General features: G+C 39.6%; 2 protein-coding genes across 3 annotated transcripts in view; both read right to left on the bottom strand.

Moving 5' to 3' along the window:
• Positions 1-338: 338 nt before the first annotated feature.
• The window catches only part of LOC144630316 (uncharacterized), a 63,883-nt gene continuing 45,060 nt past the window's right edge, over positions 339-19,161 (bottom strand). Inside the window, exons 14-23 of the mRNA XM_078488663.1 lie at positions 18,118-18,244; positions 17,704-17,753; positions 17,561-17,609; positions 15,016-15,078; positions 13,006-13,151; positions 9,901-9,984; positions 9,628-9,711; positions 4,824-4,878; positions 1,732-2,720; positions 339-780 (exon numbers count right to left, since the gene is read on the bottom strand). Of these exons, the coding sequence (XP_078344789.1) occupies positions 1,798-2,720; positions 4,824-4,878; positions 9,628-9,711; positions 9,901-9,984; positions 13,006-13,151; positions 15,016-15,078; positions 17,561-17,609; positions 17,704-17,753; positions 18,118-18,244 (1,581 nt within the window). The 3' untranslated portion in view covers positions 339-780; positions 1,732-1,797. The remainder of the gene's footprint in view (positions 781-1,731; positions 2,721-4,823; positions 4,879-9,627; positions 9,712-9,900; positions 9,985-13,005; positions 13,152-15,015; positions 15,079-17,560; positions 17,610-17,703; positions 17,754-18,117; positions 18,245-19,161) is intronic.
• On the bottom strand, positions 15,164-17,255 carry LOC144630389 (uncharacterized). 2 transcript variants are annotated; one of them, XM_078488755.1, is made up of 2 exons: positions 17,033-17,255; positions 15,164-16,956 (listed from the first exon to the last, which is right to left on the bottom strand). In XM_078488755.1, the coding sequence occupies exon 2, from the start codon at positions 16,756-16,758 to the stop codon at positions 15,691-15,693; it is 1,068 nt and encodes a 355-aa protein (XP_078344881.1). In that variant the 5' UTR covers positions 16,759-16,956; positions 17,033-17,255; the 3' UTR covers positions 15,164-15,690. The 2 variants fall into 2 exon arrangements, 1 of the variants encoding a protein (XP_078344881.1); XR_013566509.1 differs by having other exon boundaries at positions 15,165-15,285; positions 15,362-17,239.

Below are 19,161 nucleotides of genomic sequence, written 5' to 3'. Positions count from 1 at the left end.
CTTCGCCATTTTCGATGGCATCGAAATTATGAAAACTGTAGGGTAAAGCGAAATATTATTGCATTGCTGTAAGTTGTGTTACTGGAGGTCTGTTTAATTACCTTTAACAGTTTCACAGTGAGTTCTTTCATTTAGAAAACTCCGGGTAAAATATAATACCGAAATTCTCGTATGTAAACAAAAACAAAGGTGTGGCTGACTAGGGTCCTTTAATATATCAGCAAAATCTTTTTTCTGGATGCGATTTTGTCCAAAAAGTGGGTCCCAGTTAAATGCCAATTAAGTTGAAATTTTTTTCTTCTGTAAAATCGACTTAAATCATTTTGATAATGATGATAAGCCGCGAAGTTTTCTTAAAAACGCATAGCCATCGCGTTGAAGCCCAAAAAGTTATGCGAAGTTTGCCATGGACCGGAGAGCGCCTGGAATTACTACGGAGCCACTTAATGCTTTCGTCAGTCGTCACTAAAGCACTCCCGTAGACCAACAACACATTCATTTTTTATTCAAAGAGAATGAAAAAGGAAAATCTAGCGCAAGGCAGATTGTAGGCATAACTGATCAGGAACATGTGTCACTGAAATCAAGGTCACGCAACATTCAGGTTATACATATTTCTTTGGTAAAATGACCTTAACAATTACGCTAAGTAGATTTTATGTAGATGATATTTACTCTCAAAATGCGATATATACACGTTTAATTAAGTTATACTCATAAAGCTCGTTTTCATTGTTCGCCATTTCGTTCCAAACCTTGGTGTCACGCAATATATGTTGTCTTTGCGGTCACAGTGATATGTGTATCCCCGTGATATGTGTATCCCCGCATACATATCACTAGTGATATGTGTATCCCCGGTAGGGATACACAAAACACTGAAGGTTGAATAATTTACACGCTGGCGATTGATGAAGTTTTTAGTTTAATGAAAAATAAACTCCAGGAGTGTATTGACGAGCAATATTAATCTGTTGTCTAACGAGGTGGTCAGCTAAATTCGTCACGACTGCAGCAACAGAAGAAAATTTTAGAACGATGCCGTCACGCCAGTTTAGGCGCGCAATCAGTTGACTGTATCCGATGAAGTAATAACAGTTGTACAGCTGGTTGTATATGGATAGAGTTTCCACTAGCCGAGTGCTGTGTGGTATCGGTCTGCTATGACCTGTTTCCCAATAACCTTCAGCCAACACAGGAATTTTACGAGAGAGGAGGGAAAATCCAGTCAGTCGATATATTGCAAGGCAAAGAATTCGCGTGCCGAATCAAGACTGTACTTTGAGATATTGGCAAATGGAAAGATACATGCTTACATAATAAATCTGCATTGAAAGATATTTACGCCTTATTTGCAAACATTCGTCAATTCATTTTGAGGTCTTTTTGATCCGCTAGCTTTGAATTTACAAGCAAAGCTGAAAAACAAGTTTGCCACTTACACTTGGCGAACGAAAAAAATATTTCAGTTCGCAATTTCACCCTCGATTACAGCATGATTATTACACGCAAAATAAGCCATTTTTTAATTCTGCATTTTGTAAACAAAAATCCTCCCCTTAAATTAAGAATACTGTGATAAGAACATAGAATAAAACTTTTAAGGTATAAGAGGGGTGGGGGGTGGGGGATGCACATATCACTGGCCGCCATATTGCCGGGGATACACATATCACTAGTGATATGTGTGCGGGGATACACATATCACGGGGATACACATATCACTGTGACACCTGTGGAGCTCAGTGAAGAAAACTTCACCGTTTTTTATCGACAATTTCACAATACTTCATCATTTTAAAGTATAAGTCTTTCTCTAAATGTAGAACTTTGGCCGTCCTGCTGCGATGCTTCGCAATCCGAGCATTCACTTAGAATTAGGACATTAAAGTCGCAAGCTGGACATTTTTCTTGAGCAGTACTTGATCCCCCGGAATTTGAGCTATAAGAAGCAGTGCTTCGCGAGTTTCTCTGACCAACAAAGGACTTAAAACGATCCTTACTTGAGGTAGCAGTGATAGGACTGTTTGGTAAAGAATGAAAGCTTTTTTCAGAGCTTTTTCTTCCAATTAGTGTCGTTGAGCCAGTTAAATTCTCGCTGCTTCGCCGCATAAGTTTTTTCATAGCGCGATTTTTGCTTCCATTTGTCGCCATTCCATCCACGTCATCTTGTGACGAGTACAGCACGCCTAAATGGCTTTCGCTAACGCTACGTTGTCGACGATCCTTTAGAAAGGAGAACTTCTTACGGATGGAATTCACTTTTGAAGCACTTGAAGTGTTCCTAGGTTTATCTCTTCCCTCCACTTGACTTCCCTGCCCAGTGCTCTCTTCAGGCCCTGAGGTATTTTCTGCGCCAGAAAAAGATGCGGGAGCACTGTGTACCGTTCGAGAGCGAAGCGAACGAACTGTGTCAACAACAGATTTAAATCGTCCACTTTTCCTGGGCCAGGCTTTCAGCTCGTACTCCCTTCCTGTTTTCGCCTTTGAAAATGAATCAGAGGGCACACTTGGTGTAAACACTTCCCCGCTCTCCTCTTCTCCACTCTGGTCTTTCCTTGTTGCTTGTGTTGTACCAGTCCTGGATGCAATACTCCGGTTATCTTTCAGGACCTCTCCACTGGTTTTTAGAGGTGAAGTATGAAGCGCGTCCACAGACGGTGGTAGGGAGCCATTGGCGCTTAATGAAACTGCACCTGCTGACTCAATTGAGGTTTTCTCTGCAAGAATTGAGATTAGAAACGAAAGTTAAAATTTCCTCTTAAGAGGACACTGAGAGGAGAGAGAAATAAACCTAAGAATGAGAGCTCCCAGTTCTATCATCAACCCATAAGGGTTGAAACGTGTAACGCGCGCGCACAGCGTTTGAATATTCATTTTGCCAAGTTCCATATTTGGAAACACGAAGAATTTGTACGCGAATGCATTATACACGTAATGACACACGCAACATAATTTTTGGGTTTGCAGTAAGTTGCTTGAATTTCGACGTAAACGCCGTAAATTTCTTACAGAAACCAAAGAAATTCATTAAGTGTATCGAAGCGAAGTTCTCCAGACTTCTTCATGAAGATGAAACAGGAAAATTTAACCAAATTTAACTTAATTCAACCAAGCTTGTTCAAAAACAAGATTACGCCATCGAGCGCGAGCTAGCGTGCGCTGTGAATTTAATCCATTAATCCAGTAATTTTTATTGGTTTTATTGTATTTCGTGATTTTCAAAATATGGTACTTAGTGTAAGCGAATGTGCAAACGCTTTGTACAATGCGAATCATTGGGAGTAACACGTTTCAACCCTTATGGGTTTCTGGTTCTATATTATTTTGCTGACTCGGTTCTGGTCTGACATGAGCTGTGTTAGGGAGCGTTCGTTTGGGAATATTCTGGAATAAGAATATTTTCCGGACTATATTCCGGCTATTCTGGATCTGCTCCTGGCAGCAGAATCATGATAGGCTGAATGGAAATCCAAGTGTTCCGGAATAGGAAGAGCAGCGAAACGAACTCTAACTCGCATTTTTCCGATTATTCTCAAACGGGCCCTTAGTTTGTTGGATCGCGAGTCACGTAACGCTTCTGTTGCGTGACGTTCCAAGTTACCACTAGGGCTGTGAGTCTTGGGGTCTAATATTTTTGGATGCAGAGGACCAAAAATAACGCAGAATCAACCCGCTTGACTTTTTTTGTTGCCGGATATGTTGTTTGTGAGAAATGCACGCACCAGACGTTATTTGAATTATAAACTACAGTCGACTCCCGATAACTCGAACCTTCAAGGGAAATTGAAAATGGTTCGAGTTATCGGGAGTTCGAGTTATTGAGAGTTGAAAACAAATGACCGGAAATAAGGAAAAAATTATGTTTACTGATTTCCTATTCATACAATGTACCAGTGTACATTGAAAACAAGTTTAATCAGAGTATAGAGAAGCCAAAAGATTAAGCAACAATATATTTCTAAGTCACTGTATAAATCAGAACGTAACGCAAAGTAAAACAAAGAGAATCAGCTTTTAATGTTGATGGTTTCAAAGAGAACAACTCTGTACCCGGATCTATAGGCTACTGCTGCAGAGTTTATACGATTTAATTCTTCGAGAAAAGTCAGTTAATTCGTTCTGGCGATAATCCTTAAACGTTTTCAAAGGTTGAATTGAAAGAATCGGTATCAACGTCCTCCACAAACAAACTGAAAACCTGCAGCACGTCAAGGGCGTAGCACATTTCGTGTTTTGAGGGGCGTTTTGGGGACGGCTCTGACTCGTGACGATTTTATTTCAAAATAAATTCAACGTTTTGGACTACAGTACACTGTTTGTTTTGACTTGTCACGTATTGCCAGACATGGTTCGAGTTATCGAGGGTAAAATTATATAGAAAATGGCCTGAAGGGAAACGAAAACTGGTTCGAGTTAGCGGGAGATTCGAGTTATCGAGGGTTCGAGTTACCGAGGGTAAAATTACAGTAAATGTATAACGGAAATCCAGGGGAAATCGATTTTGGTTCGAGTTAGCGCGAGGTTCGAGTTAGCGAGGGTTCGAGTTATCGGGAGTCGACTGTATACCAAATTAACTGCAAGGCGTGCACAACAGCAAAATTAAGAGTAACGTTGTATTCAACCAGTAGAGCAAGTTTTCGTCAGGGCCAAAGCTATGATGAAATGAAAAAAACGACTCTTAAAATTTGATTTAAAAATATATCATCATACGCAATGGTTAACTAGTAAAGGTTACACGTAGATATACGTTGACGTGATAAATAGTGAGTGTGTTGCATTTAGCAACGTAGAAGTGAAATAGTTTTAGGAAAAAAACAAACCTCCATGCGCTCGGGATTCAATGTTCCCTTTGTTGTTATTGGTGGCGTCATCTACCTATTACGTTGTTAAATGGATTTGTTAGTGCATTATCATTACATTGAGCTTATTTACAAGTTATTGATTTATTTGATTTAACGTAAATGACGTAAATGTGTTTTAGCTGGATCATAGATTGTTGAGTGATAGTTTGACAAGTTTAGACGTACTATTAGCTACCATTTCCAAAACGAGAGCGAGTGTTTCATCGGGGTATCCAAACACCAAGAAACAAATGAAAGCACGAGGTCGTAGGCCGAGTGCTTTTATTGTTGCGAGGTGTTTGGATACCCCGATGAAACACGAGCTCGAGTTTTGGAAATAACTTCTCACTTTTAAACAAGCAGACGTTTCTCAAATGCAACAATAGGAAATTATGCAGTGACATGTTTTGTCAAATGAAACAATAAAAAATTATGCAGTGTCAAATTTTTACCCTTTTCAGTAAGTACGCGATTGCGTAGACTTTCTCAAAGTCCTTCGACGCGCGGTTCGTCACTCGCGGTCGTCGCTTCGCGACTCACGGCGCGTCGCTTCGCGACGCTTTTCGGCTCGCTTCGCTCGCCAACAGAGGGCGACTTGGTGCAAGTCTAGCGATTGCGAAGAATCAGGAGTGAGGTGCGGGATTGCGGAAAATTAATTCAGTGGATGAAAGAACGAGGCATATAACAAATGTGCTGTTTTGTCATTCTTTTGTTATTTAATGAGATGCAAATGAGCTTGAGCTGTTTTTCTGCAATCCCGCACCTTAGAGGAACTCGGGTGGAGAAAAATTTCCATTCTTTCAGGAGGCCCGTTTAGAGATTACAATTTGCATTAGGTTTCGAAGCGTTCGACTCTCAGTCTCTGAATTGTTGGCAAAGCAAATTTATTTGTCTGAAGTAGAGCAAAAAGGAACGAAGTGTTATATCCACCAAAAACAATTTATGTAATAGTATTTAGTATCTGACGCTATCTGTATTCAACGAATTGTTGTTAGCACTATTTACGATTTCATGAGTTGAATTGTTAAAAACCACAGGCTTACCATGCTATGTTTGTGAGGTCACAGCATGCCCATATGAATATTTAAATTTCTTCACTAATTGCTATTGTAAATATTTAAGCTTTCTAAAATCGGCTTTTACGACTCGTATTTCTAATAAAATGAAGTAGAAATATTTTCGCATTGTTAAGGTTTGTTTTTATGCCGTTTTCTTGGCGATTTGTAGCGCGCGAGAGCAGTTCTAGGAGTTTAAGTTTTCGACTCGTGTACTGAATACAAATATTTACACAAGGCGTGCAACTTCGACATCGAAGAATCCGGTAGCGCCTCTGGAATGTAGCCGAAAAATCAAATTTCCTCGACTCGCTTTCATCGGAGATCCCGGTCCTTGAAAGAACAGTCTTTGAACTATAGTCTGGCCTAATTTGAGTGCGATCGCCCCATTGCTCTTTTGAACTAGCTGGAATATCAAATTAGGTCGTAAATTTGCCAATTTACAATGATCTGTACCACCTACTTGGACAATTTATGCAATATTTGCTGAAAATGGTCAAAATTACTACCCATGCTCTCCCCAGAAAGCAGAACGTGTTTCACTCCAAACGTCCTCTGGTGTACCCCAAAGAAATATTGCTCGGAAATCACGACGGCGAAGCCGAAGACAACGTGAACTGGAAATGTAATTTGCACCTTGACTTCTTATTTTTTAATTATATAAAAAAAATGTTACACTCAAATTCGATAGTTTACTCAACAAAATTCACGTTATAGCGAGTACACATAAATTTCCCAGTTCACATTGTCTTCGGCTTCGCCGTCGTGATTTCCGAGCAGTATTTCTTCGGGGTACAACAGAGGACTTTTACAGTGAAACACGTTGACTTTCAAGGAGAGGGGATATGTATAACGCGCGTGCAGGCTACGCCATTGTTTTGCTCATTAAACTTTTTGGGTTGGCGACGTTTTCGTTGCTTGTAGTGTGCCTTTTGAAAGGTCCCTGTATTTGTAGCCACGATGTCATTCATGGCGTTTATTTTCAGTGCTCGGAATGCTTTTTATTTGCAAAAATATCGAGTTATATGTACAGGAAACCGGCAACCGTGCATTACTTTAATACACCGTAGAAATTTCCATATTAGACGCACTACCTGACCATATGCAAGTTTTGTTTTGCCTTCCGTGCAGTCAACCGGAAAAGTTGGAAAATGCTGTTCCATTTGCCACTGGAATTTTCCGGAAACTCAAACCAGAATTTTTGGTCGAATGGAAAGCGCCCCGAATAATCGAGGTCCGGATAATCGAGGTTCGACTGTAGTATCCTTGAAATGTTTAAACACAGGCTTACCATGCTATGTTTGTGAGGTCACAGCATGCCCATATGAATATTTAAATTTCTCTTTCTAAAATCGGCTTTTACGACTCGTATTTCTAATAAAATGAAGTAGAAATATTTTCGCATTGTTAAGGTTTGTTTTTATGCCGTTTTCTTGGCGATTTGTAGCGCGCGAGAGCAGTTCTAGGAGTTTTCGACTCGTGTACTGGATACAAATATTTACACAAGGCGTGCAACTTCGACATCGAAGAATCCGGTAGCGCCTCTGGAATGTAGTCGAAAAATCAAATTTCCTCGACTCGCTTTCATCGGAGATCCCGGTCCTCGAAAGAACAGTCTTTGAACTATAGTCTGGCCTAATTTGAGTGCGATCGGTACGCCCGTTGCTCTTTTGAACTAGCTGGAATATCAAATTAGGTCGTAAATTTGCCAATTTACAATGATCTGTACCACCTACTTGGACAATTATGCAATTTTCGCTGCAATTGGTCAAAATTATTACATATTTGTACATTTCTTTGCTGCCGCCTGCAAAACAACAACGAAAAACAACCAAGTTCACCAAAATTTTTTATTTGGAGTTTCAAGAATGCTTCCTTAACACATGTACCTACTTTCAGCTGCACAAATCGCTAAATTTTCTGCCGAAGGAACTCAGGCTGAGTGTAAAATGGTAGTTTTTTTTTCAAAATTTCCGGAAAAGAGGACAACCTCGCAAGGTAGACCCAAATTTTCGAAAACAATTTTCGGGAACTTTCAGTTCCATTTGATTTTGCTTCTGGAATTTCTGGGGTTTTCGGTTGAATGGTTCGCATTTCGGAAAGTCAACACTTTCCGGATTTTCTGGAAACTTTCCGAGCAAATTTCTGTACCATTCGTCCTTGTTCCGAAATTTCCGGAATTTTCGGTCGAATGGAAAGCGCCCCCGGACTTCCTTCTCTGGTCCCAATTTTTTCATGAATATTTATTAGTCACATTCAAGACTAAAGTTCTACGACGATTTAAACGTTATTTCAAGGCGGTTTACCTGTCAAGAAACATTGGAAAACCTCTGATGTGTAGTTTCCAATCGAACAACATTTAATACTTCGACAGGCAACTTCATTATTCAGTTTCCATTAGCCATAAAAACATTCACACAAATAAATTTGCTTTCTGTCTTTGCTTACTTCTATCGGTCAACACCGCATGTTTAATAGCACCACGTCTAGTCACCAGGCCCATCACGAAAAGACACATGGAACGCCTGGAGGTTCAAAATTGTTTGCCAACGAATTGGCGTGTTTTCGTCGCCTTTTTCGGAGAAAAACTGCCTCAAAATGATCTGTGTCTTCGGAATTTTTGTTTGCGAGGATGGTTAACAGATAATTTAACGCTATTATGAAGCAACTTTTCTTTTTTTTTCTGTTTAATGTGGCAAAATGCGCCGAAGATGCGGAAGACTTGATGCAGAAGTTAGCGAACTATATATGCGGATCCGCACCACTGCATCCTGTCAGATGCCCTGGGTTTTTTGGCTCATAAATATTCATACTTTCGATTATCCGGACTATTTAGCCTTGTGCCAATGAGTCCGGATAATCGAGGTTCGACTGTTTGGACTAATAAATATTCATTGATTTTGTGCAAGTTGTCGATGTGCATGCTTTTAGTGGTATATACCTGATTGAAGAAACGTTGACCCGTGAGAAGCGTAAACCATAAACGATGCGACCCAAATGTTTACTGGGAAATCAGAAAAAAATCATCCCCATCTGTGACAGAATAAACATGATGATAAGACATGTTGCATAAATCATGCTCTTTAGGCCCCAAAAGAAGAAAATATCTTGATTATCAGTAAATGGAATATTTCTCAGCGCACCAATGCTGCCTTCCCAGAATGCAATTCGGTCTTATCGTTCACGGTTAATGCTTTTCACAGGGTCAACCTTTCTTCAATTAGGTGTGTACCACTCTCACTGGAGATTGGTATACTGTTTTTCATTGGGTTTCCAAATGCATGCACGTGATGTGGTATACATCTCGTGAGTTAACTTAATGAATTATTGATGAGTTTGAGAAAGTTATTATTAGATAGTTATTATTGTCAAACAATCCTCCAATCAAGTGCCTGCATTGCTGCACTGGGGTCACGTGCCTACCCTGACATTTTGCACTAATTACATTAACAAATAGTCACTATTTTTTTTTCCGTTTCAAAAATATGTGCATGTCTTCTCGCCAAATGGATGTTATTGTTTATATATTCCAGGTTTCCTTGGTTTTCGTGGACAGACATGATCAATTGGGTTTGGGCTTTAGGATGTCTCAATCGCTTCTGCTGACAAGAACGAACAATGGCTCAAAAAGACATGGATGCAGGTTCGTGACATGGGGACAAGGGTGACCAAGCACTTTTCGTTATATTACGTGATGTTTCCGTTACTTGTAACACATTCTTCCTTACTTGTGGGGCAGTGTACTTGAATGCCAGCTGCAGTTCTCCACTCTTCACACCTCGGAGTCTATACCAGCCCTTCTCATGGGGAGCCTGTGTAAATTTTACAGATGAGACAAAAAAACAAGAGGCGTAAAACAGGCGATGTGGTAAAAAAACCCCGTGTTTTTAAAAGACCTAAACATTTTTTTTGGGAGGTGGGGAAAGGGAAGGATGGAAGTGCGGAAGGGGAAGGGGCCATTTTACACGGATGCAAAGACGATGGTGATCAGTTTTTCTTACCATTCCTAAGTCTTTGAGTTTCTCCGTTGTGAAGCCTATTTGTCCCATTCTCTCTTGTGTCAGTGGATCTTTATCCCAGACTTCCTGTAAAGAAGGAAATAAAGATAATTCACATTCTGTATATATGAAGGTTTCCAGGACATTCTACTTGAGCCTATAACAACTGATAGGGAATAAGTAAAATGTTCAGTGATGTTCGTAAGGGGCCTATCGACCGTCGACTAGATGGCCCGTAAAGTAATTTAAACTGGTCTGTATTTTCAACGAGTTTCGACGCTACGGCCATCTGATCGGAATAAATATAACATTTCTCCATTTTTCCATGGTCTACACTCTTATAGGCCAAAGAAATGACTTTAAAAATGTTCAAAACTCATGCGGAACTACGAACCGCAGGCGAGTAGTTTGACTGCAGTTTCGTACATTTTATGGCGTAGTAGTAGTAGTAGTAGTAGTAGTAGTAGTAGTAGTAGTAGTAGTAGTAGTAGTAGTAGTAGTTGCCTTTATTTAAAAACACGATTTGGATAAAAGCTTACAGCTTGTGGGGTCGTGTAAATTAAAAGTATTAAAAGTTAAAAATATTTACAATTAATTGGGCTATTTACATTTGCATTTGATTTCAAAATTAGTAAAAGTTAAAAATATTTAAACTTATAAAACTATTTACATTTGAATTAATTTAAAAACTAGCGCTAAAAGTAAGTAAAATCTTTTTGTTTAAAGTTAGTGGTTGACACTGATAAAACTTTAAAATCATTTGAATGGTCTATTTAACAATTATTCCACGAGCGCGCGTTGGATATGAGATGGTAGAACGCGCCTCGTTGGCTATAACGATCTCATATCCAACAAGCGCGAGTGGAAAAATTGGTTTATTGAAAACGCCCAAAGAATTGCAATATTTGAGCTCCCCAGCTGTTTTCGTTGACGCGTTTCGGCTACCAAATTTGTGGTCAATGATATATGAGCTCATATACCATTGCTTGTTAACCAGTCAAAACGCAGGAATTGCAATATACCATTGCTAGTTTTTAATAATAGAGGGTTGACCATGAAAAAGGTGGTCTATATTGAATTTTTACAATAGCATTCAAACTGTTCCGGCGAAAACGCGCGCGCGTGACAGCGCAAAAAGATCAATTTTTTCCTTCGTTAAGCCGGAATGTTCGACAGATATTTCACAAAAATGTACCAATTGACTTTTCACAACTCTATGGATTCCGTTTTTCTGAAAAACTCCCACCGTTTCTTAAGTTTTTGGAAACTCCATTTGAGTTGCGTTTCAGTTACGCACTCATTCTCATGGACCATACTCTTTTATACCATAACCGAGAGAATTCTCGCGCGCTGATTGGTCCAAAGTTATGGTCGATGAGAGTATAGACCTATTGGCTCGTGGTTCCACTTGTGTTTTGAACATTTTCCGACGTCATTTCATGGTCTATAAGAGTGTAGACCATGGAAAAATGTGGTCGATTTGTTTAATCGACCATAGCTCTCGACCAATGATCACGCAAGAATTTTCGTGTAAATCATTTGTTCAAAAAATGCTTTATTGTTCTTGATAAACAATTAACACGAGAGTTTTGCCAGTTGTTACCCCCGCAGGGCTTTCGCCCAGAGGAGGCATTCATTGTAGCTTGCGCGTATATATAGAGTGAAGCGAGTTCGAGTCCGCAAAGCGGCCCAGTGGCCAGTGATCGACGAAGTCGCGAAAACGAGCGACGCAAGTCTCGGGAGGTCGACCTTCGTCCCAGCGTGTCAAATTAATAAAGTCGAAGGACTTTGTCTATAAAAGTCTAGATTGAGTCTAGCTGAGATCACTCATCACAGCAAAACATGACAAAATGATGTCCCGTTCTGGTTGTAGCGAAAACTAAGACCCCCGAAAAGTTAAGACCTAAGACCCGAAAACGAAGACCCCCTTATTTTATTAATTTTTGCCCTTTTACCTATAAGCACGGTGCTCACTTCTGTTTGATTCTCGTTTGTTATTGATTTCAAAAATTAATTATATTAATTCCTTCGTCTTTGAGTGGGATTTTGATTACAAGTCTTGCTAGGAAAACAAGCTAGCATGGCGGCGATTGTTTTATCGTTTATGGCCCGTTTTAGATTGTCCGAATCCTGGTAAATAAGATCAGATCTACTGTACAGACTTAACAAACTCTCTGTTTTTCCTGACAGAAGTATGTCACACCCCAAGAAAGAAAAAAAAAGATAATGGATCTTTCGGGTATTTGTTTTCGTTTTTGCGAACGTCCAGGCGGCGGAAAGACATCATAATCCTACAACTTAAGACCCACACTCAAACAAGGAAAGGATAATTACTTAGGCACTTAGTTGGCGTTATCGGAATGAAGGAGAGGTGGGGCAGGGGTTTGTAAGAATGACAAACAAACTGAAAGGCAAAAATAAATAAAATAAATATGGGGGTCTTCGTTTTTGGGTCTTCGTTTTCGGGTTTTAGTTTTCGGGTCAACGAAGGAATCAATATAATTAATTTTAAGGATTAATCTGAGAAACGAGAATCAAACAAAAGTGAACACCGTGCTTATAGGCACTAAGTTCGGGAACATAACCGATCTGTGATCAAAAACTAATAAAACACTAATAAAATAAGGGGGTCTTAGTTTTGGGGTCTTTGTTTTCGGGTCTTCGTCGGTTTTCGGGTCTTAGGTCTTAGGTCTTAACTTTCGGGGGTCTTAGTTTTCGCTACAACCGTCGCGTTCTTGTAATTAAATTTGCGTTATCATTAATCTTTCCGAGTTCTTTCATAATTTCGCATTGTTTTGTTTATTCACTTGACTTTAACTAAAACGTATGTCCTCTTTCCATCTTGATGAAGAAAATGCTAGAAACCATTAGAAAACACAAGCCGCCAGGGAGTGTTTTCTTCATAAACATCCCAAACAGAAAATGAAACACCGGGGGCAACTAGTGTCAACTATTTCTAGTTGATATATGTGTAATCCAATTTTTTTTATTTTAAAATACAAAGAAATCTTAAAATAATGGTTTGCCAAGAATAGTTAATAACGTGGAAGATTGGGAAGGATATAAACGACGGGCTTCTACGTATCAACAAAACTCGCTTCTTCTTACCAATAGCAGCAATCCATTCACGTCAGGCATGGCCACAATAGCCGTCTCTTTCCACACTGGGTCGAGTGTGTTCATGATGGTTCTTGTTCTAAATTTCTCTCGCCCTTCGCTGCCTTCCTTTACTGTAACAAACGGATCACTTTTACCTGAAAAAAATTGGATCAAGTAACACCTGACAATTATTATTTTCTGTTTGTCTGTCCTCGCAATAAACGGCGTGTTAAGCGTGTTAAGCAAAGTGATTGGTTTAACACAAATATTTGTCTGTCACTGACTATTATCAAACGTTTTAAACAACGTTTGTTTGAAACTCTTATAAAGACGTTTCGGCCGAGAATCTTCGGCCTTCCTCGGTTTTGAAAAAAGCCAACGGCTTACAACGGTTACATTATGCGCGTGCGAGAGTGTCTCACAGAACACGCGTGACATGGTGAAAGCGCGCGATCGCTGCGCGAAATGTCACACTAGCGACTTGTAAATGTCAGGAATGTCAATATGTTCATTTCCCGCGTTCTGGTCCCTTAGAGAATGCCATGCCTCAAGGAAGAGCCTCTTGTAGTAGTCCGTCACCCTATCCACGATGGTTGCCTGGTCGAAATCCATGTTGTGGTTGAATTCATTCGCGTGTTGTGCCATTGAACATATTGACATTCCCGACATTTACAAGTCGCTAGTGTGACATTTAAAGTCTCGCTCAGCGATCGTGCGCTTTCGCCATGTCACGCGTGTTCTGTGAGACACTCTCGCACGCGCATAATGTAACCGTTGTAAGCCGTTGGCTTTTTTTCAAAACCGAGGAAGGCCGAAGATTCTCGGCCGAAACGTCTTTATAAGAGTTTCAAACAAACGTTGTTTAAAACGTTTGATAATAGTCAGTGACAGGCAAATATTTGTGTTATGAATATTCCTGACTGCAATTTCAGCGTTAATCGTTTAATTGCAATTTGTTTAACCAATCAAAGGGAAGACAGATGCCCGTACAGCCAACTAGGTGCAAACCATAACCAATTGCCATGTGGCTCGTGTCCTTTCCCGCCCGTTTTTTATACATTTCATGGGTTTCCTTCGAGTACAGTTCCGATCGGGGTGGTGTGGTTTTAGCTTCATTACTAGTGGTAACCACAGGTTAGAAAGTGCGGGCCTAGATAGACTGCAAAAGTTATATATGCCTTGTAAGGGGCATGGAACGAGAGGTTTTGGGCCATGGGAAGTGGAGGTACTCGAGCGGGTACTCGAGCGGGAACCAGGAGGAAACGTTTGCTTCAATTCAACCAAAATTCGACAAAATATCCTCTGTTTTAACGGGTTGCTTTCGTAAACATTGAGGCAATGGGTAACCTTTGTGCCAAAGGCTTCGATTTCACGCGATAAACTAACCCTGATTGCATTCTTATCATTCTTAGTGGATCTGGAAGAACAAATTGTTAACTTCCGGTTAGGGCACGGAACGCGTTGTTCTGATTGACACTTTTTTTGCATTCTGATCGTTCTTTAATAGTAGAAGAACAAATTTTCAACTTCCGGTTCTGAGCTGCCGTATAATAAACGTGTCACGCACGCGTGGTACGTAAACTGTAGTATGTAATCTGTAGTATTAAGTATGTAATATGTAATTAATTAGGGAGGGCCATATTGTAAACTACTGGGCCACCAGTAAACTATGTCACCCTCGTTAAATAAAGTCTTATTATTATTATTATTATTATTATTATTATTATTATTATTATTATTAATCCGCTGGTCACTGTCAAGATAAGGGTTTGCGGGCCACTCGTGGGCCCGCAATAAATGGTAGTCATTACAAAAAAGCATTAAAAAACATACTGAACCAATTCTCCATGCGACGTTGTTACAGCATCTTTCGCATCATAATGGAGCCAAATGTATGCAGCCATGGAATAATTTTCTTACTGGTGAACGTTTCGTTTTCACTTAAAATAAAACACGTCAATAGATAGATTGGCTGATTCCAAATTTGGTTACGGAAAAAAGTGAAAAAACTGTACGTACCATTGACATCTTTCGCCACCAGATTGCGTCCTTGGTAAATATTTATCTCAACAGTTCCTCGTTCTGCAAAAGAAAGAAAGAAAAAGAGCTCAATTCTATTTAATGGTAGGAGAATGGCAAGAAAAAGAGATCAGAAAAAATGTTTTGTCATTTTGGGGGGTTAGGGGCTGTTTCGCCCAGTCGCGTGTTTCACCAAGGCTTCAAATAGACTGTAGTTCAGTTTCGTTTATTGTCACGATGATCAATTCTAGTACAGGTAAAATTCGAAGTCTGTATGAAAATAAGTATCCATTAGTAATAGATCCATCGAGAATTTTCATTGAAGTAAGAGAAAAGCAATATTTACCCATTGGTGTCTCTATTCGGTTCGCGGCTAGGCGAAATGTAGTTCAGATCTTATTAATTAGAGAAATTAGAGGTTTGTTACGTCATAAGTGATTTGATCTCACAAAAAGTTATTATTTGATTCTCGTCTTATCATTTCCGACGAAACACTCCGCCTCGCCTCGAAAGTGTGTAATGCTTCAGTTTTGTCTCGTAAATATGCAATTTGAAATGTATGCCAGAAAAAAGGTTCTAATAGTAAATACCATATTCAACCTATTGTCATACTGTTCCTAATTGTTTTAATAATCTGAGGAGTTAAAGTTTCCCTTTTGTTTAAGCAGTTCGTTTTTATTCTGGTGGACGACCTCGTTTTGTTCTCGGCGTTTCATCACTGTACATCATTGTTACCCTGTTTCGTTTTCTTCGCGTCCATTTTCCCATGAATCTGAATACCATACATTCTTTGAATATTGTTGGAATCTTCCTCTTGAATCCCGTGATGCGTTTAGTTCGATGGACTCTCATGCTCATGCTCTTTGAGGTTTTCTTCGTGATTTCAGATCTTGAACCTTTACTGAATGTATCGTTGAATGATCCATCTTTCCTCATAAAGCTGTCTTCTTGTGCACATCCTTTCATGATATTGTTGTATTTTATTTCATCTTTCTCTTGTGGTAAAAGCAATATCTCTTTCATTTTCTCTTTAGGCTGTTTGTCAGTTTCTACTAGTGTATTCTTCGGGATAATCTTCTCTTTCTCATTTTCCATTGGAATTAAAGACATTTCTTGTTTGTTTCTTTCTGTGGCAATTACTTTTTCTGTAACTTCTCTTGCATTATCGTACTTAGGAATTTCTTGTAAATATTTTTCGGAGTTTTTTGAGTCTTCCTTTTCGCATTGTTTCTGACCATGCAAGCTTTTAATATTTTCTAAGTGGATGTTTCCAACCTTCTCATATTTCATTTCATCTGATAGAGCTGCATGTCTGGTATGCGATGCGGTAACCTCTGTATAATAACCATTTTTATGAATCCCGCAAATCGAATTCGTGGAGCGTTCCTTTTCAAGCAGAATCAATAGATCTTGGTGTTCAATCGCGCGCGCGTTCTTGTTCGGCATTGTCTTCTCATCTATGTAGTTGCGCGCATCAGTCAATGCTTCAATTATAAGTTTGTCCAACTTCTCCTTTCCATTCTCTAGTAAATCAAATTCTTCATCCGTGGGATGAGTCGCATTTTCATAATGTATGTCCTCAGATGTTCCCCAGTGGTCTGCTAGTTGTCTCAGGAGACGTTCCACTGTTTCATCATCTTTTCTGGCTAAAATTGATTGTCGCAGTTTTCTTCTCTGTCTTAGAAGATCGGTTCTGGCTTCAATTCGTGCCGTACATCTCGGGTCATTGGCGTTTGATGCCATCTTCTGTTCGAGGTGTTTCACTCGTCTTTGGCGTGTGGTGCCATCAAATCAGTTCGAAGCTTTTGGACTTCGAATGGACTTCGAATGGACTTCGAATGTTTTGCCCAGTCGTGTGTTTCACCAAGGCTTCAAATAGACTGTAGTTCAGTTTCGTTTATTGTCACGATGATCAATTCTAGTACAGGTAAAATTCGAAGTCTGTATGAAAATAAGTATCCATTAGTAATAGATCCATCGAGAATTAACATTGAAGTAAGAGAAAAGCAATATTTACCCATTGGCGTCTCTATTCGGTTCGCGGCTAGGCGAAATGTAGTTCAGATCTTATTAATTAGAGAAATTAGAGGTTTGTTACGTCATAAGTGATTTGATCTCACAAAAAGTTATTATTTGATTCTTGTCTTATCATTTCCGACGAAACAGGGACGATCTCTGTAATTTAGCTTAGCGATTTGCTAGTCAATTATTCAGTTCTTCCAAAATCAGTGTTGCTCCCTTATCTAATACCAAGATTTTCATATTTGAACGCGATTATTTCGCTCCCTTCTGTTTTTTTAAACATTCGCTAACAAATCAATTAAAATATCAATCAGCACTTGGCTTAGCCGTGACTGCCAAGACTGAAACCTGATTGGAGGAAAATTTTACACGTACGTTATAAACAGGCCGATGACGTCACTAGGCAACATTCGGTTACTTTCTAAACATTGACTTACAGCACAGCAGTTTTTAAAAACTCGCTTGTTTGAATTCCAACTTCTCGTTTAATGTATTAGAAAATGCTGTAATTGACATGGAATACCTGCTCTTAGTAATGCCTCTAGTGTCTGTACCTCAGTCTTAGCATCTTTCTGAAGATTTTTAACAAACAGTAATGCGTTACAACCGTCACGCGTGACATTGTATAACTTAAAAATTCAAACAATACAGTCGCTTCCAACTTACTGGTCCTGGAGGCTCGCCCTCTGGAAGTCCTTGACCGCTTTCTTTTATTTCTAGGACAGAAAATAAAATAGATATATATTGAAATAAGGAAATTAATAAAACACGCTGGCAACATCACGCACTTGCATTCAACAGATAAAAGAAGGAAACAATTCGGTCAACCAGGTACCCGAGACTTTTGTTAAACCACATGCTTGGTGCTGGCGTACCTGGGTTGGGTAATGTTTTTTGTCGTCTGTATCCTTTGCGGGTTTGACGTTATCTAGTGATCGCACTATCCTCAACACTAATAATATGCCTAATTTGACTATTTACAGGTTTATGACAATGGTTATTGCTAGAAAAACTCAGGTTTCGTAATATGAGATTGTAAAGAAGAAAGAAGCTTTTTGCTTGCTTGACATGGGCACTTACCCGACTTTGCGACTGATGGAACGGGCCTAAAAATGGCGGACACGCAGAGCTTGCCGGCTTTCAACATACCCGAACCCTTCACCTTATACAGCAGGTCGAGGTTTTTTTTGAAAAGTACGGGAGATATCTAGAAACGTCGAAAAAAAAGTGTAAAACGAATTAAAACGTTAGCAAATGACTAAACCATCTAGTAATCAGAAGAAGAGACACTGTCGTCGATTTTCAGCTTCGCATGGAGAATCAGTAATAATCAGAGATTAGGGAAGTGCGTTCGACCCAAGATAGGTACCCAAGACAAGGTTAGCAAACGTAAACCGAGTTACGCGATTGCTTATATCGTCATACAAATTTGAAACGACCACGCGCGCAACATAAAGCACGCGTCCAACATCACTTGAAACTATCAGTGAAACAATCTCAATCCAAAAGCTCACGAGGCACAACAGCAATTTTTTTATACTACTGCTGAAGGGAGCACTGCCGAAACGTTTAGTTTTCAGCACAACTCACGGGGTAAACTCGAAAACGCAAACCGAAGAAGATCGTTAGATCGAATCAACCTCGTTCCCAGGGTCTCCCGCGATGAAACTGTGATGTCATTAATTAGCCAACATGCCACATACCAAGATACATAGAACGACACATGGAAAGACTTTCGCTTGCGCGTTCACAGGACAACCGCGGGACCACTGGTTAACGTCGATCACAAAAATTGTTTAGAGCCTAGCGGTATCGGCTGTCTTTGCGGCTCAATGTCATTGTTGACGTTGTTGTGACGCAATTAATTGCTTTCTATTGTCTTCCCACATGAGATCGAGGCCCACATACATACATACATACATACATACATACATACATACATACATACATACATACATACATACATACATACATACATACATACATACATACATACATACATACATACATACATACATACATGCAAGCAAACAGAAATGTCGAAGACAAAATGCGTCTCCTTTGTGGAAATTCTGAGTAAATAGGGACCTTCAGACCGGAGTACGAGTACGTGATTACGACTTT

Source organism: Oculina patagonica, chromosome 11, assembly GCF_052425735.1.
Source record: "Oculina patagonica isolate OP01 chromosome 11, crgOcupat, whole genome shotgun sequence".
Lineage (NCBI taxonomy): Eukaryota > Metazoa > Cnidaria > Anthozoa > Scleractinia > Oculinidae > Oculina > Oculina patagonica.
The sequence above is the reverse complement of the archived record's forward strand: the minus strand, read 5'-3'. Positions and strand labels throughout refer to the sequence as shown.

Coding starts and splice junctions, on each gene's coding strand:
- LOC144630389 (XM_078488755.1), bottom strand. CDS start 16,758: ATGGCATCAAACGCCAATGACCCGAGATGTACGGCACGAATTGAAGCC.